The sequence below is a fragment of the Triturus cristatus genome, chromosome 8 (assembly GCF_964204655.1).
Source record: "Triturus cristatus chromosome 8, aTriCri1.1, whole genome shotgun sequence".
NCBI classification, from domain to species: domain Eukaryota; kingdom Metazoa; phylum Chordata; class Amphibia; order Caudata; family Salamandridae; genus Triturus; species Triturus cristatus.
In genome coordinates this window covers 26,508,360-26,535,307 of record NC_140591.1, presented here as the reverse complement: position 1 = coordinate 26,535,307, position 26,948 = coordinate 26,508,360, and the positions used below count along the sequence as shown (strand labels likewise).

General features: G+C 48.5%; 1 protein-coding gene across 4 annotated transcripts in view; it reads right to left on the bottom strand.

Moving 5' to 3' along the window:
• AGPAT3 (1-acylglycerol-3-phosphate O-acyltransferase 3) overlaps positions 1-26,948 on the bottom strand; it is a 374,623-nt gene that overhangs the window by 92,347 nt on the left and 255,328 nt on the right. For all 4 annotated transcript variants that reach the window (XM_085620784.1, XM_085620783.1, XM_085620786.1 and 1 more), the window contains exons 5-6: positions 10,743-10,904; positions 8,715-8,868 (exon numbers count right to left, since the gene is read on the bottom strand). In XM_085620784.1, coding sequence (XP_085476910.1) covers positions 8,715-8,868; positions 10,743-10,904 — 316 coding nt within the window. The remainder of the gene's footprint in view (positions 1-8,714; positions 8,869-10,742; positions 10,905-26,948) is intronic.

Here is a 26,948-nt window from a genome sequence, read left to right as displayed (position 1 = left end):
AGACAGTTCCATGAGCGGGCAGCCAGTACTTTAAAGGAGCGACCACCCACATGAGAGCGGGCAAACTTAGGAATGGACATTAGAAACTGCATGGAGGACCTCAAAGCGGCACATAATGCTGGACCCTCCTCCTGAGATATACGGAGCCTGTACCATGAAAGGCCCGAAAGTACGAGTTACTTACCTTCGGGAACGATGCATCTGGTAGACGATTCTAGCCGCAGAATCCTTCACGTAGAATTATCCCTAGGCATGAGAATGGATCCGGAAACTTTGCCACAGCATCCCTGCGTGCCGGGGGTGGGGCGACATCTCGCTACTCCGCCCAGGCGTCGTTTGCGTACGAAACATCAGCGAGGTCACATAAGGCCCGCCCCGGCACGCCTACGTCAGTTTTCTTCGGAAAACTTTTCCGCACCACAACGCGGAACCCCCAGATAAAAAACTGTGGAAGCATGGGAACATTGTGCGAAGAGCAGAAAAATTGGAAAGAAACGGTGACTAACACCACCACCAGAGTAGTGCCAACACCGCAGAACCCAAGGGCAGGAAAAGAAGAACAAGCAGAAACCTGCACAGTCACCCTGCCAGCAACAAACTTCCAAGCTACCCCAACCTAGAGGGCAACCACCCACAAGGGACAAGGGTAAGAACTAGCCAAACGACCCTTAATCAGAGGATAGTGATGGAATCAAGGGAGGGGAGGGAGGACGGGGATAGAAAGCAATCCCCCGAAAACCTGGAGTAGTCAGAGCAGCAGGGCACCGGAGCACCAGAACCCCATCCTGCAAAGAACCAAAGGAAAAATGAACCGCCCTCAGACGGAGTCGCCCGTCAACAACAAGGAAGGCACTCACAGGAGATACAGCCCCCCCACCGGAGGAGAGTGCCCGAAGACCAACCCAAGGGTCCTCGCAGAATATGGGAGGAAGGGCGGGCCGTGAAGGAATCTGCGGCTAGAATCGTCTCTATCAGATACATCGTTACCAAAGGTAAGTAACCCGTACATCTGATAGACTACTAGCCGCAGTTTCCTTCACTTAGAATAGATACCCTAGCAATACCCCCTGGGAAGGAGGGTCTGCCAAAGGACCCCACCAGCCAATGCTGAACAGAGGGCCCCACAGGGGACCAGATCTGTGGACCAGGTAGAACCTCGCCCCTGCCAGGCCAAGGGAACCCCAACAAGCAGAACCCCACCGACCCCAAGGGGATGTAGGAGGGAAAGAAGGCTGAAGAGGCTCGTATACACTCACAGCAGAGGAACTAAGGGCAAGGACTGAGAGGCCAAAGCACCCCACTCCCCCACAAGGCAACATAGCTTCCGCCAAATGCCAAGACAGGAAAAGCGGAAGAAAAAGAAGCCTAGAGGGCCCAAGGAAACTAGGGAAAAGAAGGCGAACCCACTCCAGATGGAGAGCAGCCTGCCAGCCAGAACATCGCCAGCAGTCAAAGCTAGAAGCAAGAACAGCCTGAGGCCCCAGGAAGGCTGAGTAGGCGACGCCTGGCAAGGGAGAACACAGGATCATCCCAGACCTCAGGACAGGAGCACGGAGAGGAGGAGATGCCAGGGCCACCACTACGAGTGGCTGCGCACACGACCTCAGGAAGCAAAAGCAACCTACCTAAACGCCATGGAGAACAGGCACCCGAAGGCGACCAGAACCCTCTAGCAGAGCGCAAGCCATATTACAGCTACCACTATCCCACATAGGGTACGTTAAGTCCCAAGATATGGGAACCCTCTTTGGAAGAACTTCCGCAACAGAGGAAAAAACAAAAGTGCCACGGGGAAAAAAACAACCCCGCTGAAGGCTTGACAAGCAGCCCAAGCAAAGCAGAAGACCCAATCTCAGGGCCAAGTCTGCACAACAACTCCTGCAGAACCCACACACAATCAACACAAGGGCCGTCCAGCAGCCAATGTCCCAGAGAGGACGTAAATGGCCAGAAAACACTCCACAGCCAGAACAGCCGGCCTAAGAAGGCCCAGAATCAACCCAACTCAGAAGTCACTGAGGAGGGGACGGAGGAGGAGGAGGAGGACGGAGCCCTGCCAAGAACCTTTGGATGGTGGAGTCAGCCGGGGCATGGAACAGGCTGCCATCAAACGGAAGGTTGATGAGTCGCTCCCGAATATTATCAGGGAATACTTTGTCCCGAAGCCAAGCATGGCGACGGAGAGCGACTGAGGAAGCCATGGCCCGGCCCAGCACCTCTGAGATGTCCAGAGCGGAGCGGAGAATAAACGTTGCAAGCTCCCGGCCATCCAATGCATGATGCCGCAAGTCCACCTGACAAGACTCCTGGGACGCTGGAGATCCCAGAGACTCAGCAGAGTCCCACAAATGGGAGGAGGCCCTAGCCAGCACACACAAGGAGTTAAGGGCCCGCAGGGCCGCACTGGTCGAGGCGAACATGTTGCGTCCCCTAGAGTCCAGCCAGCGGGCCTCTCGGGACGGCTGAGTCAACAGTGGCGGCAGGGAGGGGAAAGCTGTCCGCAAAAGGGGGCTAGCGGCTGAGGGGTGAAGGGAAAGACACGCCAGGTCACGGGCGCCGGTGCACAAGATGCTGAGGCACCGGGTCCCCTGAGGCAGGTCGCCTCCAAGCCCCGTCAAGGAAGAAAGGAGCGAACCTTCAAAAGGGAAGTAAAGTTTCCCTCCCACCAGAGTCCTGGTGGAGGACCTCCAATAGATGGTCCGCAGGAAAGTGAGCCACCGGGTCACCCATGCGCAGGATGCCCACAGCCGTGGACACCACATGGAGAAAGCAGCTCCTCCGTGGGCGATGGCTGCAAACTAAGGCGGCTGTCCCCGAGGCCAAGCGGGACAGGCAAGGGCCAGACCTGGAAGTCACAAGGAGCCGAAGAATGAGGGACCTGCCGCTCTTCCGACGAACACCTCTGCCTCAGGAAGGGCGGGGAGCCGCCCTTTGATGCCGATAAAAAAAAAAAGACACCACACAGTGACCAGTCTCCGGGGAGGATGACACCAATATACAGCCTGCCTCCGGAGAAGGAGCGTCCGAAGACGAATCCGCGGTACAACCCCTGCGCGGAGCCATAGAGTCCGCTGCTTGAGGCAGGACGTCGGCACCAGCCAGTGTCACCGGACAAGGTACCTCCAAGTCACCCCGCACCGGAGACCGAAGCAGAGACCGGAGTACAGCTGGAGCCGCAACGGCCCCGGGGCGGTGCCGGAATGATGTCGACCCGACCCCTGCCGAGGCAGCCACCTGCGTGGGGGAACGAGAAGGGCCTGGGGAGTGGCTCGAAGCCCCCCCGCCAGCTGCGGCCCAGAATGAGGCGAACATCGCTTGTCAACCCATGTGGCGGAGCCAGGGACGACTCGCCCTTCGACGAGGCAGCAGCCTGTGGGGGAGGGACGAGAGGGGCCTGGAGAGGGACGAGGGGTCCTCCCTCGGCCTCGAACCGGAGCGGGACAAGGAGTGTCCACCGACCCCTGTGGCTCCGCACGGTCCAGCTGCTGCCGGCACCGTAGCGGCATCACCTCGGTCTTAGACAGGACCACCTTGTCAAAGGACCGAGAGGTGCTCTGGGATGCGACCCGAGCCCCGGCGACCTCCCGCGACACCACAGGGACCCCGTGGGAGTTTGTGGCAAGGCAGAGGCGCCGTGGCCTGAAGGAGGTGCCCCAGAGGAGCCGCACCCCAACAGCACCACATCCTCCAAGCCTGGATCCGAACCAGTCGGCGCCGGAGCCACCGGCGGCGCCGTGGAGGGCCCTGCGCAGGGCGAGGGATCTGCCGACGCCCCAGGAGGGGAAGGAGGAGGAGACGCCAGCGAGGCCTGTAAAGCCGCCGCGTTTGTCTCCATTTGGACTCTCGACGCCCCAACACCGGGAAACGGTGGATAGAACGACACGCGGGGCCGCATCACCCGCGGAGTGTCTACACCCCCGGGAGGCCGGAAACCAGCCCCCGGGGACAAACTGCGACACTCCCCCACCGGGGAGTGACGCTCATGTGACATCGGAGAAGCAAGAGGACAACTACCATGGCCGAATCAGAAGCCGTCTGCCGAAGCAGACCAAGGGGAGGACGTCGACCTGGAGAGACGCGCCGAGAGAAGTTTCATCCGGCGCTCCCGCCGCAACTTCGGCTTCAATTGTTGGCACGCCGCACAATCTGTGGAGCCGTGATCCTCCCCCAAACACCACATACAAATGAGGTGAGGGTCCGTCGCCGACATAAGACGCCCACAAAATGTGCAAGATTTAAAGCCCGAAGGTATTCGCACACTGTTCCACCAAAAAGAAATGGAAGAAAAAGGGGCCCCAACAGGCCCGTAGCAAGGATCGAAACCGCGTTGCACGCGGAAAAGGAAAAAACTGACATAGGCGCGCCGGGGCAGGTCTTATGTGACCTTGCTGCCATCACGTATGCGGACGCCTGGGCCGAGTCGCATGATGTCGCCCCACCCCCGGAACGCAGGGATGCTGTGGCAAAAAAGTTTCCGGATCCAGCCTCACGCCTGGGGATAATTCTACATGAAGGAATCTGCGGCTAGTAGTCTATCAGATAACCAGAACCAGAGCTTTAAATTGGATCCTCTTCCGGACCGGTAGCCAGTGCAAGGCATTCAGGTGGATAGTCATACGTGCGCTGGGTCCCACCATGAGAATAGCTCTGGCCGCCGCATTCTGAACCACCTGCAGGCGATTAAGTACGTACTCAGGTAGGCCCAAGTACAAGATGTTGAAATAATCCAGCCTGGGGCTTGGACTACAGTCTTCCGATACTCGACCGGTAGCAGGGAGAAAAAGTTTTAAAACATTTTTAGCATGCCAAAACAGGTGCCAGAGACAGTTTGAATTTGAGCGTTCATTGACAGGGTGGCATCAAGCTTCACCCCTAGGTTCTTCACAGTGCTAACTGGGGCTATAGGAGGGGACATATCCCGAGGCCACAACTTGTGAAAAGCTACGCATGACGGACGACCAAAGAAGATAATCTCAGACTTTCCTGGGCTACACTTTAATTGGTTATGCTGTAACCAGGAGAAGACCTCCGTCAGACAGATGTTAATTTTGTCACAACTAAAATCGGCGCCTTTGTCACAAGTGAGCAGCAGTTGAGTATCATCTGCATACGATACTATGATTATTATTTGGCATCTGATGTTCTATAAATCATATGGACAAGGACCATATTCAGTAATACGAGTACCTCAGCCTCTAAAGATAGAAGGGTGAATACTGGACATGTGTTGGGGTTTACTCTTCAGCATTTACTTTGAGGCTGCGTGTAGCCGCCTCTGTGACGCATTTTGCAATCTGCTGAGCTTCTGCTGGTAAGGGTCCTTGATTTGGTAACTGACTGCCCAGGGTGCCTGCTGGCTGAGTACATGGCTTCGTAACATACCTTGTATCCCAACTGAGCCGTCCCTTCAGGCTCACACATTGTTCATAACATACCAATTAGTCTACAGCTCCCAACTTGTAGATCGGCTACTTTTGCAGCTGGGTATATATTACCCCCACATACATATCAACTAAAGCCATTCGAATCTGTGTTACACCTGCAGCATCTCTCCAAGCACTAGCTCTTTCTCTGCCCATCAGATATGTTGGTCAGTTTTTATACCCGTCCTCCCTTCTATGGTGCACAGGAGGTTTGTCTATTCGCAGCTTCCTCGCCGTTTAAAACTCTTTCGGTGAAGCAATAGGAAGTGCAGAAGCATTAGCCCTGTTACTTTTTAGCTGCGCTTGGATAGACCTGTACTAGGTCAATATGCAGAAATCTTCAAAGCCACAGCCTGTATGAATATTCAGCAGAGAATATGAAATTTAGATATCATCATATCTTCATAAATTCAGGCACAAACATGGGCCATGTCAACATGCATCAAAGCCTGTAACACATGCCTACAGTGTCGAGCATAGAGAAGCGGGCCTGCCCAAGATAGTCTGTATTGGCAGAACTCGGATATTTCTTTTGCTCCAAGCCCATCTGAATGAACATGGCCCCCTTTTTTGAGCTGGTCCAACAGGAGATTGTCACTGGGAGCTGGTATCAGGGACTGTCACAGCAAACTGTCTTCAGAGCATCGTCTCAAGGAGGTCACTGAACTCATACCAGTGGTACTGTCTATTACAAGACTTTCTTTCATGCCCCAAGTGGGTATCTTACGTACCGTGGCAGAGTCCCACCAACCTCACCCACTAGCATTACTGGTGCACAGAAGCCCTGGATATCAGCTCAGGCATTGGAGTCCTGCAAGTTTCAAGCAGCTTTTTAATTCCGATACTAAAGAACAAATGAAGATGAAGTGCCCTCAGTAACCTTCGAAGAGCACAATCTCAGATGGGAAGGAGTTACGCAGAAGTGAGGCAGATGAACAAATAGAAAAGCAGAGAAAGGAGACTGACTTTAATATGGAGAGAGGATGTGGCCTAACGGCTAGACCAGTCTACTTCGGAGCTGGGGAACCAGGTTCAAGTCTCGGCAAGGACTTAACCTGCCCATGCGTAACAAAAATGTGTGTGTAACGCACCTGGTGCTCATGTAAAGCGCTCCGATACCTTTGAGTCTAGTTTGCGCTTATATATGTATACATCTCCATAAGAAGGATGCAGGAGTCTAGGAGTGCAGTCCACCTCCGACTCACAACCTCCAATTTGCTGCGTCTAGCTGAGCACGATGGGTATCCCCAAACGTGCGTCCCGTGCTCACTGTGCCACTTGAACCAAGCTGCATCAGACTGAAGAGGCCAAAATATGCCAAAACAAGTCTTGGGCTGCTTGTGTTCTGGTCCGAAAAGGAACTGGCTTGGCAGTTCTGGCTAGACTGTTCCTATTGGAGCAGGGCCAAGGCTACTTGGTCTGATTTGAGGTGGCATGAAGGCCAAAGGAATGACAGACTGGAAAGCGGCGGAGTAATAACTAGTGGCCGAGATGAAATCAAGTATTCCAACCTTAACTTTTTTGTATTTTTCATGGTACCGCAAATTAATTCAAGAAATCCTGCATCCTCTGATTCCAGCCTGAATTTGAATAGCCAGGAATCCATTAGAATAAACTCAAACCTGAAGAACTTTCCTCAAATATAATAGACAGAACTTCCACACTTAAGGAACCCGACATTTTTAAATCTTGGCCACAGTTGCATGAACTATCTACGGAGGCAAGAGTGGAGAGCAACAGGTGGACCCCATTAGAAAAGTCAATGCAACGTTATTCACCACAACATAGTTACAGTTCAGAAGGTAGACACGTACTCCGCATGCAGGATGTTCATGTAGGAGACCAAGCTGGCACAATCAGAACTACAAAGGGGGGCAACCATGCCATGTGTGCAATCTTTAGCCCATCCTGGGTTTTTCTAAACCCCCAACACTTGGCAAACTGCGGGCTCAGTTCATGAAGCTGTTTCTGGCCACAAATGGCTCCATGTGCGCCAGACGGCTACTCACGAGAGGACAGTCGGGCACACATGGTTTCACTGATGTGAAACTGGACACCACACCGAGAACAATTTCGAAGTAGCAAATTCCAAGAAAGTGGAGGGGAGGAGGAAGTCCAAGTCAGGGTTTGCCAGAAAGGTTTGTGGATGTCCACACATTTGTAAGGTTTTTGACCTTCACAACTCCTCTCCGACCCTTTCTCACTCCGGAAACATTCGGAGATTAGCTTTGGGCAATGGCGTAAAGTACTCCGTGAGCATGGTGAATAGAAGAATGGAACACCCTCAAACTTAGTGGGGTGTTTAGGAAGGAGTTTCTCCAACTGGGAAATGTTTTTCCCAACAAGGTAAAAAACAACCTGAATTTGCACATTGCTTAATATATCGGACATTTTTGTGCATCGCGTAGAATGCTGAAGAGCAAGAGAGTGCTTCATATGATCTATTGTGCAGTGAAAACATAGGGTGTGCAGAATTAATAAGAGTTTTAAATTATACACGTTACTATGATTCTATATATGGTGGCGAATAACCAATATTGGCACAAAGAATCGCGTATTTGTGAGTAAACATGGGTTGGGTTGTGAGCGTAAAAAAAGCAAACAATCAGTGGCAGAGTCACACAATGAAGGATATTGATGAACGGATGCCTTGTGACAAACACAGGGAGAATACATGAGCGACCGCTGTTTAGTGAGTGCAGGCTCTTTTCAGAGGGTCATGGAAAGTAGAAGTCTGTATTTAAGTGCATCAACAAGACAAAATACTTTGCCTCAAGGCCCTCGCAGGAATCGTATATTTGTGAAAAGGAGGTCGTTCAGTCCAAGATGGTGAAACTACGCTCTGCACGGTCTCTACAAGGCGGCTGGGAGTTGTGTCCCTGTGTGTTGCAGTTGGCTCATCATAGCTCTCTGTGGTAACAGGTCATGTCCTATATTGTCCTAGAAGCCTAAGTCTGATAAATGCAGGTCCTATATGTAAAGCCCAGGGTAGGGCAAAGGCTTGTACAGCCTTGTAGTCATGGGGTGGGTCTCACCCTGGCAAGACTTGGGAGTTTGAGGTCTATGGTGGTAGGCAGAGAGTCCCAGGAGCAGGACACACGCCCCCGTTCTATGCGGTCAAGCATGCTCCGATTGGCTGCCCCCGTAGGCCATGCAAGTCATTGGAGTGATGGGATTGGGTGCATCTGAACAGACCGTGGGTGACAGTGGAATCATCATATTTGGCCCTGGCTGAAGCAAATATGAGCACTGAGTTGAAAAAGAGCAGCGGAGCGCTGCAGCAGGCCTCACCAGTTCCCCGGAGACAGTGGACGGCGGTGGTGAAGCCTTTGGTTCTGGGCAGCAGGTGATGCTTCAGCTTCGGCAGCCCCTTGGACTCTGCCACCTCCATGCTGATGTGATGCTTCGTTTCTGTAAAACGAGTTCCTTCACAGTACAACAGAAACTAAAGGAACAAATAATACAGAGTGAGGAACAACTTCTGTAGGCGTCAGAGGCAACTCAAGTGTGACCATGTACACAACAAAAACCAACAACCTCAGGATGAACAGTGTGAGAGTAAGGGGCTGCGCTGTAGCCCCACAACACACCAGAGCTCACAGCAGCACCAGGCGCAAGGGACACGCCATCTCACAGCCATACAGCACCAGGTGCAAGGGACACGCCATCTCACAGCCATACAGCACCAGGCGCAAGGGACACCATCTCACAGCCATACAGCACCAGGCGCAAGGGACACCATCTCACAGCCATACAGCACCAGGAGCAAGGGACACCATCTCACAGCCATACAGCACCAGGAGCAAGGGACACCATCTCACAGCCATACAGCACCAGGCGCAAGGGACACCATCTCACAGCCATACAGCACCAGGAGCAAGGGACACCATCTCACAGCCATACAGCACCAGGCGCAAGGGACACCATCTCACAGCCATACAGCACCAGGAGCAAGGGACACCATCTCACAGCCATACAGCACCAGGCGCAAGGGACACGCCATCTCACAGCCATACAGCACCAGGCACAAGGGACACCATCTAACAGCCATACAGCACCAGGCGCAAGGGACACACCATCTCACAGCCATACAGCACCAGGCGCAAGGGACACACCATCTCACAGCCATACAGCACCAGGCGCAAGGGACACCATCTCACAGCACCAGGCGCAAGGGACACGCCATCTCACAACCATACAGCACCAGGCTACAAACACACAACTCAATCTTTGTCAGAACATAGGCACATAGCTGCAACATACAGCAAGTTATAAGTGACTCAAATGTGAAATAGAATCCATCCTAACCTTGCTAGTGTAGTCATAAAATAAAGCACATACATCAAACGAACGTAGAGCCAAGATATAGCTGTACTGACTGGTACAGCTATATCTTGGCTCAAACAGCAAATGGAAACACTTTTGACTGGATTACCCAGGCAACCAGAATACAACACACCAACTATGCATTAACAAAGGTATACCAGCCCATGGCTGCAGCAAGCTTAAGGACACAAGCGTGACTGTGCAGCAGGCACAAACACTCACATGTCCATGCCTGCATCACCACCAAGGACATACAATCATGTTTGTGCAGGAGGCACAAGCACTCGCGTGTTCATGCCCGCATCACCCGCAAGGACATATAGCATGCTTGTGCAGGAGGAACAAACCCTTACGTGCCCATGCCTGCATCACCCACAAGCACATACAGCATGTTTGTCCAGGAGGCACAAACCCTCATGTGTCCATGCCTGCATCACCCGCACAGACATACAGCATGCTTGTGCAGGTGGAACAAGCATTCACATGTCCATGCCTGCATCACCCGCAAGGACATACAAGCACGCCTGTGCAGGAGGCAAAAACACACATGTTCATGCCTGCATATGCCACAAGGACATGCATCATGCTTCTGCAGGAGGAACCAGCTCACATGTCCATGTCTGCACCACCCCCAAAGACCTAAGCATGCGTGTGTAGGAGTTGCACAGATGTGCAAGCTCATGTCTGCACCAGACATATGCCCACATCTGATCCAGGCATAAGTGCTCCATTTTCAAGGATAAGAAGGCACACTTGTTCCAAAGACAGACGGGTGCCCAAGCCCACCAGGCACAAGGAAGCACAGGTAAAGATGCAGGATGTAGATATTCACTATGTTACAAGAACTAGAAACAAGTTCTCTTCTGCATTAGGAATAACATACAGGCTGGTAGAACTGGATACAGAACACCAACAAGGCACCCTTAGAGTAGGGCTCAAGCAATAATGAGCAATGCATTAGACCAGCACTCACTACTCTGCGATGACACTCACCCACATGTACTCTGGATAGTCTGAAAGGTTCTTCAGTCCGTCCACAACAGTGTCCCGATCTTCTTCCCACTTCCGTTGGCAGAAAACGATCTCCAGGAAGTACCAGGTCCAGCCAATTAGGGGCACCTTCAGGAGCTCTTTCTTAGCCAACACCTTCGAACTCTGGGGAGAAGATCAGAAACTTGAGATCCAAGATGCAGGACTTCTTAGAATAACACTGAATGATGGGGCATGCATAAAGATCACACACTGGAGTGCTGAGCCCACTGGGGCTCAAACGCCCCATTACTAAGAAGGTGGACGGAGCATAGCTCTGCTAGCTAGTTTGGACCAAATGGTGAAGTCAACATGCACAGTAAAATAGAGTCATTCCCCCAAACTATACAGAAATGAAGGAACATCCCAGACAGCAGCTTCCTAGGTAACATTGTGGTCGGTGGTCTGTAGTGCACACAGCTCCAACAGGCAAAGAAGAGGACAGTCAATAAATGTTATAACTCCAGACCAACAAAAACAAGAGAACTGCTCAGAGCACAATGCCAGACCTGAGGAATCAGAAGATGCAGATCAAAATAACCCTGATACGGAGTGAGCAGCAGAAAGCACCCATCAAAGCGCTTGTTTTTCAGAGTGAGATACTCAATGCATCAGTCGCCCCTCTGAAGTATCCGAGGACAGTCACATCAAGGGCGGAGGTGCAGCCACAACAGCAGTGAGCTCAAAACTGTAATCAGATTGAAAACTAGACATGGAAGAGTGACGGTGTCCAGATAAAAAATACGAAGAATTGTAAACTCAAACTTTTCCCAATAACCTCAACACAAAAATCCTGTTGTACGGAGTAACTGATGGGTCAGAACTCGGGCTGTGTGAGGCTTAAACTGTTCCCACTGGTTGGGCTAGAGATGTTGTCGACACCACCCAAGACCGTGCCACAAGATCTTTTATTGTGGAATCACTTGGGTGTGCAGACATATTTTCACTTCAGAAGACATTTCCTTGCCATATTGAAGGCTGGAAGACCACGTGTCAGTGAGCCACCTGCTGCTTCACGAGAGTGCAGAGTGCGGCTCACAACCCTTGTGAAAAGGCAAGCCCATCCATTGGAACAGCTTCAATGAAAACACTAACTGCAGCTTCTATAGTTAGATCCATGATGACGAGAGGTGAGAAAAATTCCTGCCTCTCCCAGATACTGGGATAAGAAAAGGAGGTGAGCAGTTGAGCATCGGCCTGTGCAACAAGAGCAGCATTGGTTTAAAGAAAAAACCCTCAGATACAAGAGGAATATTACCCTCCATCTCCCTCCTCTCTATTATCCCCCTGTTTCCTTCCCTCAACTATCCAGAAAGGGAGTCTCAATATCCGTACAAGCGACTTTTGAGGAACTATTATTCTTTCCCTCTGGGTCTCTCTGTATCATCATTTTCCATCCACTGCCGTTCAGTTCTCCAGCTGAGTGAGAGGTTCAAACTATACTCGTTTCCTCTTACAAGAAGTTCAGTGTGGTCGATCATGGTGGGCACTTCAGCTCCTGATAGTCTTGTGTTATTGAGATGGCTTGAGGCTTCCGCTGCTTTGGAAACGCTCTCACCATGGTGTGCCGTCTGAGGCAGCTTCTCCATTGCTAGCGCCCACCATACCTTTTGAAGCCATTGGTCCTGCTTTTGCTGCTAGCAGTAGGTGGGATAGGACTTTGCCTCTCTTTGCGCAGTCAGAGTGCCTAGCAGGATCACTTTTGGACATCTCCCTAGAGACCCTGTAAGTTTCTCGACTGAATAGCTGCCAAGACCTGCTCAGATAAAATGAGCAATCTTAGGGCAGGCCCAGAGGAAATGGGATCATGTTCCCCACAATACCTCCTGCAACTTTCGGATCTGGTTGAATCAAATTTATCTGAGGTATAGTACCATCAGCGTAAGGTTTTTATCAGCGTCACACAGCTGGATGCAAAGTTACTCGCTCTTAGGAGGTCTTCCCCGTGGTCTTCATGCAGCTGTACTACCTATTTTGAACCCAGACCCTTTCGAAGGGCAGGCTTCCCCCGTCTAATCTAGTGAGTTGACTGTAGCTGGTGGATACGACTCATTTTAAAAGGGCGGTAGTAGTTTAGTAGCCCCACTAAAACGGAGGGTGCAAACCCCAATGCCACACTTGTTGGCATCGGAGTTGTTCATGCTCTAAGCCTGAAGTCCTCCATCGCCTGAAGTCCTCCATCGCCTGAAGTCCTCCATCGCCTGAAGAAATGGCTTAACTATGCCTTTGTGAAACAGGTCACCAATTATGTAAAATGATCCCCTTTTCCTTCTACAAGAGCTAGTATCATTCGTGCCAGTGTTGAAATCATGGCTGTCCCGTACAGTAGTAAGCAGGGTAGGAATGATGTCAAGTCTCTTGCTGTTCCCTTTTGGTCCCTGGGTTGCATCATTACTTCAGTGATCTGGGAGATGTAAAGTTTAGCATCTCTGAAGCCCGGGAACTTCCAGAGAGCCTTCTGGACACTGCGCTCAATCATGCACCAGGTTTTATCCGTCAGGAATCTTAGTTGTGCTGCTTGATAACAGTGCCATAGGTCAGAGATTCCCAGAACTTTCTACCTAAATCTCCAAAAGCTTTGCCTACCTTTTATTCTCACGGTTTTCCCAGAGGCAAATGATTGTAGTTTTCGTATTTCCTCTTTTCAGATGTACGGGGGATGGCTTGTAAGAGGCAGAGAAACATAGGAATGTGAATACTGCAATACATCCTCACCCAGAATAGTGCGGTGTGCTTCCGCCAAGATTAAACTTAATCGTCCTCAGGAGTTAATTCATGTTTCCAACTCTTTCCTCTAAGACTGTACCCACTAGCTACACAGCTAGATAGCTTATCTCTGCCTTGGACCACCAGAATAGAGATGCCTGTTCTCATCTCCACAGTTGAAGTTTGAAGCCCAAGACTGTTTTGTAAATTTGCTATTTTGTCTGAAGCTTGGACCTCAAGTGAAAATGGCTTGCCTCATCACCTAAGGAAACATGATAGTTCTTAAACTGTGATGCTTTATTTCTTAAAGATCTATTGCAGAAATATTTACAAAGCACTGTAAATCAGCCATGCAGACAGTACAGTAAAGCAACATCCAGAAAGACCACTACCGAAATGGCTTCTACAAGACCGTGCACAGAGGGCTTGGAGTTTTCCAAGCAATCCCCAGAAAACACTGCAGTAGCAAGACAGGCGCTTCTTCCTCTTCAAAGCAGTCACATATACAAGAAGAAAAGTTTCAAGATGGATGTGTGTGGCTCAAGATCTCTGCTGCCTTCCCTCCGACACATTCACTGCTGCTTGTGTGCCCCCACATCGTGCTATTACTTGCCCCCCCTATGATTGTACATACCCGACTGATCAAGAGACTGGGTTCTTGGATGTTTTTCCTCTGAGGCCCAGCCTCTGTGCCTCCACTCCTACCCCCTCTCCACTCTGGAGGGCTACTCCTTCTCGACGCAGACATAACACCCTTCTTTTTGTTTTTGCTCTTTCCCTTTGTGGCGCTATGTTTGGCGCACTGCAAGTGCTGCTGCTCTTGCTTTACGGAACACATGGGATCCTTTTCTCGCCTCCGTATGGTTGCTACGGGTGGGAGGGGATCCATGGTTTATGGAATGCAGAATATCTGGGCAGGACCTCTTCCAACTGTTTTGCTTTGTGTGGTGTTTATGGGTGGGTCGCCATTGTTATATTTGCAGGCAGTTGCCTGTTGACGAACATCTCCTGTATCCTTATGTTGTCTCGCTTATGCGACTACTTGGCTTTGTAAGGCCCTCGTCTTGGGCATATTGTCTGCATCTGCTCCTTTTTATCTGACGTGAAAAACTAATAAAAAGTTACTTTAAAAGAAAAAATAATGTGCCTTTGCAACTTATTACCCCTCCGCTGCAGGAGGCCCCTTGCTATTTTCCACTCACATGGAGTTCTTTCAAACAGGATCTTTCTTTTCTAGACCCAGACATGGAATCCTGTCCCAGAGTGAGGGTGCTAAAAGCATCTCACAGGGGAGGTGTGTGGGGCTCTCCTGAGCAGATGGACGCCTCCATTTCTGGCAGCTGAATGAGCTGCAGAGAGAAGATACAGACAAGGCCTCCAAGGCCATTCCCAAGACAAGGCAGTGGAGCCCCAGAGCCACCTCAACACATCTGCCCAGGCGGAGGCAGCAGGGACCTGTGAGCGACGAAGTCAAATGACAGGCAGGAGTTTACAGCAAAATCTCATAGAAGAGTACACACATGGCATAAAACAGCACGGCCATGCTAATGACACAAATCTCACTCTACACATGTACAAAGGCACTGGCGCTCCGAAGAACGGTCTTGAATCTGTGAGTCCTGTTACTGTGCGCTCAAGTGTCCAGGTCCTGGAAGATCTGTCCAACTGTAGAGACTCTCAGAAGATCGGTTTCTGGCATTTCATTGGCTGGGTCTGGGAACACTTGCCTTTGAGCGTTAGACTAGCTGCTCCTGGCAAAAACGGTGTCCTCCAATGACTAGAAGTGCAGACGTTTGATTAGTTCTAATCCTCTGTGTTCCACTCAATGGGTCCAGATACATCTGCACCTGTGCATTTTGCCAGTCGGGTCTGTGAAGAAAGTTTCACTAGTCCGAATATCTTGCCAGATAATTGCAGTGTCCCAGAAGAATAGAAACATGCCATCATTCACCCTCTACTTAAGAAACCGACTCTGAGGAGGTAGAAAACTATAGACCCATATCACTGCTACCTGGAGCCATCAAGATATTGGAGAAGATAATAAACAGGCACCTAACCGAACACCTGGAAGCCAACAACATTTTTTATCCTATCCAAACTGGTTTTCACTCTGGATGCAGCAAAGAAACAGCGCTTTTAAAGGCCACTGAAGATCTTGAAATGGTCTTGGATCAGGGTGGCTCAGCGGCTCTGATCCACCTCGATCTAAGTGCTGCATTTCACACAGTTTCCTACCCGATTCTACTCCACAGGCTGATAGAAGCAGGGAATGTCTTAAAATGGCTTATTTACTTCTTGGAGAAGCGTAGTTTTCAAGTGAGTGAGTGAGTGGCCTTTTCGCTCAACCAGTCATCGGTTAAACTGTGGGGTACCACAGGGCTCATCTTTAAGCCCTATGCTTATGTCCACCCCCCTATCGGATATCATCTTCTCCTATGGTTTTACAATAGTATTCTATGCAGATGAGACACATGACTGTGACTCTGTCACCAGACATAGGGCTCTACCTACATGAGACTGGACAGCTGCCTAGAGAAGGTCTCTAAATGGATGGCGGCCAGCTGCCTAAAGCTTAGTGGAGAGAAAACAGAGGTCCTGGTGACTGGTAGTAAGCCAACTATGTGGGACCGGATAAGCTGGCCTCATTCCTTAGAAGGACGGTTAGCCACTAAACAGGAAGTCAAGAGCCTGGGAATCATCTTGGATAAACATCCTACCATGGTATTTCAAGTGAAGAGGGTGGCTGGCTGCTGTTTTATTCTTCTGTGAGCCTTAAAGAAAACTCTGAATTAGCTCCCAATGGAGTCAAGGAGAATTGTGATCCAAGGACTAATTCCTTTGCGCCTGGATTACGGCACCTCACTGTACTTAGGCAGTCCTCAGTTTGGTATTAACAAACTTCAAGCTATCCAAAACGCTGCCACCCAAATTCTGTTAGGTATCCCTAAAGAAATGTAAGCCAAAGCAGCACTGAAAAATCTACACTGGCTCCCTATAATATGCAGAGTACAATTCAGGGCACTATGCATCACACACAGGGCAAAACACAAATTGGGCCCTTGCGTTCTCCACCAGCTGACCACCTCTCACCAGACCACTAGGGTTGCCAGGTCTAGCAATCTTGAGCTTCTTGCTGTTTCCAGAGACCTGAGAGGCAGACATGGAGGTCGCTACTTTGCTTTTCTGGCATGCAAACTCTGAAATGCTCTGCAGATTAACTTGAGAACAGAAGATAATTTTATGAGTTTTAGAAAGAAACTAAAAACTTACCTGTTTCCTTAAACTGATTATTTATTAATTACCCTCACTCCAGCAGCTGTTCAAAGCTAGGGAAGCCTGTTGTCTGGTAGCCAGGCGCTATATAAAAGCAGCTGAACTGAAACAACTCTGTTCCGTAAGTGTCGCTGGACGGGTATAGGAACACCACTTCTTGAGTGTTCAACTGGCAGGGTCTAGTAAGATAGGTTTTTCTTCATTTCAATGGAACTGCCCAAGACGCTTGGTATTATTCTGAGAAACCGAACAATTAGACACAGAACACATTTTTGTATGATTTGAAAGGAGGTGTTATAAGATATACAACATAAAATGACTAATACATAAGTATTTCCGTGTAACAAAAGTGGTGTGATTGCTAAAGTGACTGCGTTGACTGAGATTCACAATGCACAGTTCAGCAGAGACTAGGCATTGTGCTAGGAGATTGCCAGTAGTCTAATCTCTGCATGTGACTGCTAATGAGCTTTGTGAAATTCATGACCCACGCGTGAGGCGACGGTACCTTGACTGGTAATCCACTTTACGGAGAACGGCTCACCGCTTCATGGTGCGGAAGCAGCATTTAGTCTCACTCACCCACAGAAGGAACAGGTATTTACCGGTAGCCTTAGTTCTTCAAGGGTATCTCCATTGAAATCATGGGCACTAAATTGGCCCCACCCATGCGCAGGATCCCAGAGCTCGTTTAAAAAAAATAATTCTCTGCTTTTCATTAGAAAAGCTAAAACTTCTAAATTAAAAACAACATAGCAGCCCATTTAAAGGTAATGTATGGAAATCCCTTTTATCTTCTTTAAAAACAACAGCCCGTATAATAATATAGAAGTCACCAAAACTAAAAAAACGAAGTGGAAGTAAAAAAAAAAGAAAAAATTCACAAGTCTTTTAAGGTAACGAAGGGAAAGGCTAGGGAAATGACTCCATAAAGGGTAGACCTTCTAAAGATGGGAAAGGACTGGGATTCCTTGAAGCTGGAGTCTGTTTTCCAATAGACAAGTAAACCCATATGAATCAGATTGGAGTCTGTCTTTTGGAAATACGGAAAAGCTTGTCGTCATCAGTCCTTCAAAGGGCTGTCATTCAGCTACAGTTTTTGCCAGGAGACATGGGATAATGCTTGGAGAACCATCAATCTCTTGTTCTGTCCCCAGGGGAAGAGGAAGAGTTGGTAACTACTTCAATGGAGATTCTCCTGAAACAAAACCCGGATTACAGGGAAGTGATGATTGCTTCTCTTCAGGGGGATCTCAAAATAGATTTTAAGCGCTGAACATACTAGTAAGTTCAGCCCTACTAAAGGAAGTGGAAGGAAAACTGCTGTACTTGGCAAAGTGTTCTTCGACAGGACTGTTCTAAAACATGAAACAAGACAAAATGTATCTTGGAAATATGTGCACAGACAGCAGGCTTAAAAGTCTCTGCAACAACAACATCAGAGCGCTTTACATGACAGGGAATAGTGTAACATTTGTTCTAAAAAAAAAAAATAAAAAAAAAAAAAAAAAAAAAAAAAACCAGGAAATACATGCGTGGGAACCAACCAAATCATATAGTATAACACGGATTGGTCTTGAATAAAGACAGTAATAGGAGGGGATAATCCCCATAGGAGTTTGCAGTCTATACATTTTCAATGTGACCGTTATATTGTCTTAAGGTAAAAACTTCGGCGATTGAATATGCTACTTACCAGTATGCATCTGTTCTTGGCATGTAGGGCTGCTGACATTCATATCTGTGCATAGATCGCCGCCTAGTGTTGGGTCCAGATGATTGCACATTGTTGTCCTGGAAGAGTCTTCGAAATATCACAAGATAGGTGACTCCTTCCCTGGACCATAGTGCGCATGGGCATCCTCTCCATCCTTAGATTGTTTTTTTCCGCCATTGGGTTCGGATGTGCTTATCTTAGCTCAAGTTAGGAAAATTCAATTTAAGGCCAAAAGGCCTTTAGTTATCGTCTTTGGTTTCTTTTTTTGAAGGAGGAGGTAGAGGAGATTAGGCGAACATCTGGTAGTAGAGAGTTCCATATCTTGGGTGTAATATCCGAGAACGCTCTGGCACCCGTTTTCTTTTTGCGAGTACGTTGGGGTTTCAGAAGCAAGGTGAGCGCGCTTCGTGAGGATCTGCTGCCACCTGATTTTTCTAGCTTTTGAGCCAGGTAACTGGGGGTATTGTAGTGTAATGCCTTATGCGTCATGCTTGCAATTTTCAGCTGGATTCTTGCCTCGTACAGTAGCCAGTTTAATGATTTTAGATCCAGTGAGATGTGTGTGTTTCTTTATGTTCCAAGGACAAGTCTGGCCGCCACGTTGAGGGATGCTCCTAGAGAGGCCAGTTTGTTTCGAGGTAAGCCACATAGTGTGGCACTACCATAATCCAGTCTGGGTAATACTAGGGCTTGGACTGCTTGTTTTAGGTCTCCTTGTGGTAGATCGGGTTTAAGTTTACGCAGAATGCTTAGTTGGTAATTCGCTCCTTTGGTGGCTGCACTGATGTGATCCTGCATATTTAGGTGTTTGTCTTATCGGATCCCTAGTGATCGGGCGGAGTCTATTATGTGGGAGAGCATTTGAGGGATGTAAAATGTTTCAACCAAAGATCAATTTTGGGGCTGTGTTTCGGTGGGGAGATGAGAAAAAACTTTTGGCAGCGTTGAGTTTGAGATGGTTAACCGTGAGCCATTGGTGTGTGTTTTGTAAGATGGAATTGAGGGATATGATGTCCTCTGGGGAGGCGATTTTGAGATACAGCCGAGTGTCATCAGCATACATGTGGTACTGGATATTAGAAGATTTTAGGAGGCAAGCCAGTGGTTCCAGTTAAAGGTTAAATAGAATGGGATAAAGAGCAGAACCTTGAGGAAGGCCAAGCGTGATCGCATGGGACTTAGAGATTGATTCATTTGGACTCCTAAGGATCTGTTCTGGAGGAAGGAAGTGAACCATTGTAAAACGATTCTTGATGAGCAAATCCTTTGTTCCAGTAAGTTCAGTAGGTCATCATGTTTGACAGTGTCAAAGGCAGCGGATAAATCAAGCAGTATCAGAAGGCATGATTCATTTTGATGCAGCATTTTTAGTATGTCATCCACGATATGAGTAAGTGCAGATTCAGTGCTGTGATCTTGACGGAAACCTGATTTGTGTTGACCAAGGAGTTGATAGTTGTCTATGTGATTGCAGAGTTATCTCTGGACACATTTTTCTAAGAGGCTTGCCATGGCAGGGATGTTGGAGATGGGTCAGTAGTTATTCGGGTCAGAGCAGTCTGCCATTTTTTTTTTTTTTTTTTTAAAGAGGGGGTTACTTGTCCTACTTTTGGTCAGAGAGGGATAATGCCTTGACTTAGTGAGGCGTTTACAATCTTAGTCCATAGGGGGAGATCACAGGTGTTGATCTTTGAATATGAGCGGAGGAAGAGGGTCAGTGAAGTGGTTAGATGGGTTTAAAGAAGAAAGAATGTTGTATACGACATATTCGTTGATTGGGGAGAAGGATTTCCAAGAGGCATTGTTTTAGGAGGTGTGCCAGGATGGATCCTTCCCTTCCATATACTGGGAGGTGTATGAGAAACTGAAGGGGGTAGTCGGTAGCAGTTCTTTTGCTAGTTGTAATTCGTTCTCTATCTTTGTGTTTTTTTCCTTGAAGAAGGAGGGCAGATCTTCGCAATTTGGAAGGGTGCTGGATCGGGAGTCTAACGGGTTTGATGTGTTGCGTGATTGCTGCTTGACTAGTTCGAATAGTTTTTTGGGCCTATTTCTGGCCTGGTCAAGCTGTGCTCTAAAAAAAAGTTAGATTTCACTTGTCTTATTCTTCGGTTTGTGTTGCTCGTTCTTAAGCATTTTAGAATTTCCAAGGATGTTGAAGATCTCCATGCTCATTCTGCTATTCTGAGATTGGGTCTTTCGGTGTTCAAGTTGTCATTGAACCAGGGCTTTGAGTTTTATTTGGATATATTTTTCTGTAGAAGGGGCGCGACAGTCCATGATTTCCAATATGGAAGTATTGTAGACGTCTGTGAGGTCATTGACATCATCCATGTTGGTCTGTGGGATTAAGTTATTGTTGCAAAGGGTAGTTAGTTCATTGTGGTTTATATTACGAAGATTCCTTTTCCAGTGTTTTATTTTCTTTGGTTGTTCATGCTTAGGGATCTCCTTTAGATTGATGAGGAAGGTGATGTGATAAAGGTCTGTCCAGTCACAGGGACTAATAGATTCTAGGGAAATAGTGTTGGTTTTTGAGATGAGGTCCAGGGTCTCCCCCTTGTTGTGCGTTGGCCTGTCGCAAATTTGGGATAACTCATGGTTTAATAGAAAAGATTTTAGGTTATTCACTGAGTGGTCGTTGAGGTCATTCCAGTGTAGATTAAAGTCGCCCAGGAAAATCTGGGGTCCTGGAGTATTGTCATTCATGGTGATGATTTCCAATGATCTTGTGACTAGTAGATCTATGATGGGATGAAAGGAGTTGTTAAACCGGGTTTCTGTGAGAATAACTATGTTGAATTTGTGTGAGAGAATGAGGTCGTAGATATCTGCTGTGTGTTTATTTGCTGATCTGCAATTGAGGAGCATGCACTTCAGCTGCTTATTATGAGAAGAGAGAATCTGTGACAAAAAGACGTGCTTGAGGATATTCTGTTTTTTTCCGTTGTAGTTGAGGCTCAGTTCTCTAAAAGGACTTGCTTCGATGGTTTGTATTTGATTTTTATCGGACCTGTTGGTATTCTTTTCGGACTGATAATAGAGGAATTCATGGATCTCCTTGCTTGACATATCTTGATTAGCTCTCTTTGGACGAGAGGCATCATTAGGGTATGGGTAGATCCAGATCCCAAGTTAGCTGTGTGTGGGACATGGAGTGTGGGATGTGTGTGAGGGAATCAGTTCTGTTTTTCATGTTATTTGAACTCAGAGAGACGCATATCAGATTTGATAGTCGCTGTGAGAAAGTACCCTCTTTCTTGCATGGTATGCCCCCACTTTTGCTGAATAGCTGATGTCCTTTGACTGAGTGTGCCCTGGGCTCCTGACAATCATGTACCCAGGACCTGTGTTCCTTCCCTAAAACGGCATTGTAGCCTAAACCCAATTGGCATCTCTGGCCACATGTCAGCCCCTGGTAAATGGTACCATAGGTACCCAGGGCACTGTGACCAGAGAAGGCCCCTAAGGGCTGCAGCACTTATTGTGCCACCCTTATAGGCCCTGAACCCTGACACACACACTGCCTTTGCAGGCTGGGTGTTCAGGTGCAGAACAAAACAGAGTCGACATGGCACACATCCCTATGTGCCATGCCACCAAACCACTACCCTGACATACATCAGTCACCCCTCTAGCTGGGTGCCCTATGCCAGTGGTGAGGGTACAGGTGCATGAGCCCTGTACCCCTACAGTACCCAGGTCCATTCATGGGCCCTGTAAGTGCAGTGCTTCCATTAAGAGTATATGGTGCTGGGAGATTGTCATTACGAACACCACAGCACCATAATGGCTACACTGAAGACTGGGAAGTTTGGTATCAAACTTCTCAGCACATTAAACCCACACTGATACCAGTGTGGGATTTAATGTAAAATGCACGACAGAGGGCATATTAGAGATGCCCCCTGAAACTCTACCAACTCCCAGTGACCTGAGTGGCTGTGCAGGCTGCCACCACCAGACATGTTTCTGGGCCCCATGGGTCGAGAGCTTGCTGCTCTCGGGGGCCCGAAACAATGCACATCCTGGGACGAGGTGTCAAGCCTCCTCCCCCAGGATGGGCAGGGTTCACGAAGGAGAAGCTTCGAAAGGCATGTCGCCTTTGTGAGCTTCCCCAGACCATTTCAGCAACTGGTCCCCACTGGTTTTACCCCCCACTTTGGGCAGGAGAACCGGCAGGAAAAACAAGTGAGGAAGAGAGGTGTGCCCACCTCTGCCAACTCCACCCCTAAGCTGGGGGAGGCGAGGTGAAGCACAACCTTGAGTTCCCGCCATCTTGAGGATGGGGTGACCCAGCCAACCAGGGACAGGCTCCTGCCCCCCTCCCACTGGAGAGTGGCAGAATAGGGGGTGTAAAACCATGATCTCTTGACTTGGTAAGAGTATTCTGCATCATTCAGAAACTCTGTCCATCACCACCCCCTTTTTCCCAAATCGATTTTATCCACACTCAGTGTGGGAGGGTATGCTCAGACGTGAGTCCCTTGCTCATTGCACCATCAGGATTCAGGCAAGCCGGGCCGACGAAGGCTGTGATGCCAGAAACCGGTCCCCGGAAGCTTGTTTCCTTCCCAGTATAAGAATTGGCTTGGTAGTTTGGTTTGCCCTGGTCCCATCATGCACTGGGACAGGTACAGACCAATTTGCATGTAGCCAGGTTCTGAGCTGGGATGGTGCAGTGAGCTAAAAAACGGTGATGGATTAAAACCATGATCTCTTGACTTGGTAAGAGTATTCTGCATCATTCAGAAACTCTGTCCATCACCACCCCCTTTTTCCCAAATCGATTTTATCCACACTCAGTGTGGGAGGGTATGCTCAGACGTGAGTCCCTTGCTCATTGCACCATCAGGATTCAGGCAAGCCGGGCCGACGAAGGCTGTGATGCCAGAAACCGGTCCCCGGAAGCTTGTTTCCTTCCCAGTATAAGAATTGGCTTGGTAGTTTGGTTTGCCCTGGTCCCATCATGCACTGGGACAGGTACAGACCAATTTGCATGTAGCCAGGTTCTGAGCTGGGATGGTGCAGTGAGCTAAAAAACGGTGATGGATTAAAACCATGATCTCTTGACTTGGTAAGAGTATTCTGCATCATTCAGAAACTCTGTCCATCACCACCCCCTTTTTCCCAAATAGAATAGGGGGTGTATCCACCCCAGGGAAGGGACCCATTGGTCCCTGCCCTTTAACTACCTGTAACGCCCCTAGATTTAGTATTTAGGGGCACCCTGAACATTCCTTCCTCAGATCCAGCAACCACAAGAAAAGAAGGACGAAAAGCCGTGCAGAGCTAACAAGAGGACGACGCCCACTGACTTGGCCCCAGCCCTACAGGCCTGTCTACCCTCGAACCTGCTCCTGCAAAACCCCGGCATGTCCAGCGGCCAGCAACCTCCAAAACCCCGGAGGACCTGCCTGCATTCATTTTCCAAGCTGCTTCTCCCGTGAACACTGGACGTGTTTGAACTGCAGTTTCTGGTGCCAGCCAGAAACCGCAAATCCAGAACATTCTGCACCTGCCGAGCCCGGCCGGTGTTTGAGTGAACAAACACCATGAGGAGGTCCCCCCGGCGATCCTGACCCGAGATCTGGCGACCCCTGACCTGCCTCAAGCCTCCAGACGACAACTGCAGCCTCAATCCAGGAGACCCTCCCCCCCCCCACCGCGACCATAGCAGGTAAGAAAATCCGACGTCCAAAGGCACCCCTCCACCCGTCGCCCCACGTCCTTGTGACCCAACCCAGTGGTGCCTAACCATCCCTCTACATCCCAACTTACCCCTCGAAGTGGTGGGCACTCCTGGAAGATCTTCGTCCCCGAGCCTGCAGTGTTTCTTTGTTCCGGAGAATCTCCATTGAATTCAACAGGGCATCTGACCTCAAAACTGCACCCTGCACCCGTCTGCCCTAGCGCCGCTGAGGGTGACCCTTTGGTGCTAACTTGGTCCCCAATGTGCCCTGAGCTTAACCCTAGGAGCTTTGCTCCCACAACCCTGTGCCAGCAGCCACCAACCGGAGTCCCCCTATCCTCCTCAGGATAACATTGGGCCTCAACACACTGCACCCGGCTGCCTTAGTGCCACTGAGGGTGCAACAACAGTGCAGCACTGACCCTGGGAGACCCCACGAGTCTAACCCCAGAACCCTAACTCAAAAGACCGATAACTTACCTGGAAACAGATAACTAATTTTTCCTCATAGGTTAACATTGACACTTTTTCTCTCAAAAAGTTTCCAAGTGCCGACTTTTGAAAACTGCAAATATTCCTTAAAAATCAGCCGATTAACCAAAACGCATTTTCTCAACTGTTTTCAAGAAATGTCCCAGTGCTGAATCCAGGATCCAGCACGGAGTAAGAAAAAGTAGCGATAACCTAACTTACCTGCCAAGTGAATTTCCTCCCATAGGATAACATTGGTGATTCTATGTGAAAAAAAGTGTCAGTGTCAACTTTTTAAATACAATAATACTCTAAAAATCATACCTTTAACCAAAACGCATTTACTCACCTGTTTTCAGTAAATGTCCCAGGGCTGAATCTAGGATCCAGTCCGGTGGTTAGAAAAGTAATCTGAAAAGTAATTTTACTTAAAAAGTCCATTCAATTGAATGTACTATACCTGCAATGTGTTGCAAACTGCTTTTCTTAAACCTGTAATCAAAACTAGTACCAGTTATACTGCAATTCTGAACTGTGTTCAAACAAGTCAATTACTACTGCAAAGTATTTATATGCTTACCTGTACCAGGCTTGCTTGGTTCTAGAAATAAAACAGTATTTTCTTTATACAAAACAATTGGCCTAGAGTTCAGTTCTTGAGTGTGTGAATTAATTTGCTGACTGTGTACATCACATGCTTTACACTGTCCTCTGATACTGCCTTACTGCTCGACCAAGCTACCACTTTAGAGATTAAGGTTCTATCTAACTTTATCCTCTGCCAAACCTCTGGAGACTCTTGGGACTCTATACACACTGTACCTCGCTTTGGTGCAGTATATATAGAGCCAGTTTCTTACAGTCACAAGTCTCGGAAGGTCCTCAAAAAGATGTTTTAGGCAATGATCACTCTCATTGAATGTCATTACCCAGTAATCCTGTTTACAGGTAGCTTTGGGTTGTGTTGCAAGGTCGGGTAGCTGGGTGATGTTAAGAGGGATGCCAAGTTGGGAGGGGGGTCCTTGTTATTAGCTGGACAGTTTTGAGATGTATGTATGAGGAGGATTGGAGGTGAAGGGAGATGGACCTCAAATAATGACAACACAGTGAATACGCTGCCCGTGATCTACCACCCTCCTGGTGACAATCACTCGTTCATAGAACAAATCATGGAGATCATCTCTACCAACAACAGATCACACAGTAATCGGATCTTTCTTGGGGATTTCAATTTCCACTGGAATGTCACCAACAACCCTTTGGTGAATCTCTTTAAATCCTTCCTCCACGACCTCAAGCTGGTTCAAGCGTGCAACAGCTCTACAACAATAAAGGGGCAGCCTTAGAGCTAATAATAGCAAAGGAGAACACCATCCAAACAGAGCTTATCCTGCAATGCAACTAAACAGACTATTCGCCATAGCAGAAAGGGTAGTTATCTCCAAAGGCCAGTCAGTGAAAACCAAATGCTGGACCAGAAACACAGGAAACATCAACCCACTCACAATAGTCACTCAGTAACATGCTACCTCCAACCACTAACATCTCAGATACACAAGTCCTCACCAATCACTGCATCAACTCCATGTCTGACATCATGGATGCCATCGCGCCGAACTACTGAAAAGAATCCAGATCAAAAAATTCAACCCTTGGTTCGACCACAGCCTTCATAATGAACGCCTCTCGCTAAGAGCAGCGGAAAGAACTTGCAGACCCCTCTCCCTCCCTGACTAATCTCAATTTACTGAAACAAAGAAGGAAAGCATGCAACAGGCCTATCAGAAGAGCCAAAACATCTTTCTTCAAACTACAAATTGACAAGGCCAAAAATCGTCCCAAAAAACCGTTTGAACTGGTAAAAATCATAACGGGAAACCCAAAACCCTTTCTTCTGTGAACTAAACCTCACCCAGTTGTGCTGTATTAGCCTCTTTCTTCAATGAGAAAACCAAGCACATTGACACCAAACCCCAAACCGCTCTGGAGCTCTTATCCAACCCCTCCACAACCCAATCTCTCATGGAGTCCACCCTGAAGGCCCCCACCCCGTTTCGCCAAACCAAAAAACTGTGCCTCTTGTTCCATCTTTAAGACTTTTGACAAATCTGACACATCTGACATCTTAAATCTACTATCCTCTCTGAAATACTCAAACCACTACAACGACCCCTTACCCTCTAAACTTTGCAACGAGATCAAACACTCTGCTTCCTTTATGGACCAGGGTTATTAACGCTTTCTTAACACAAGGCTCCGTACCAGACTGTCTAAAAAGTGGCCAGGTCACCCCAATATTAAAAAAAAGCCAGAC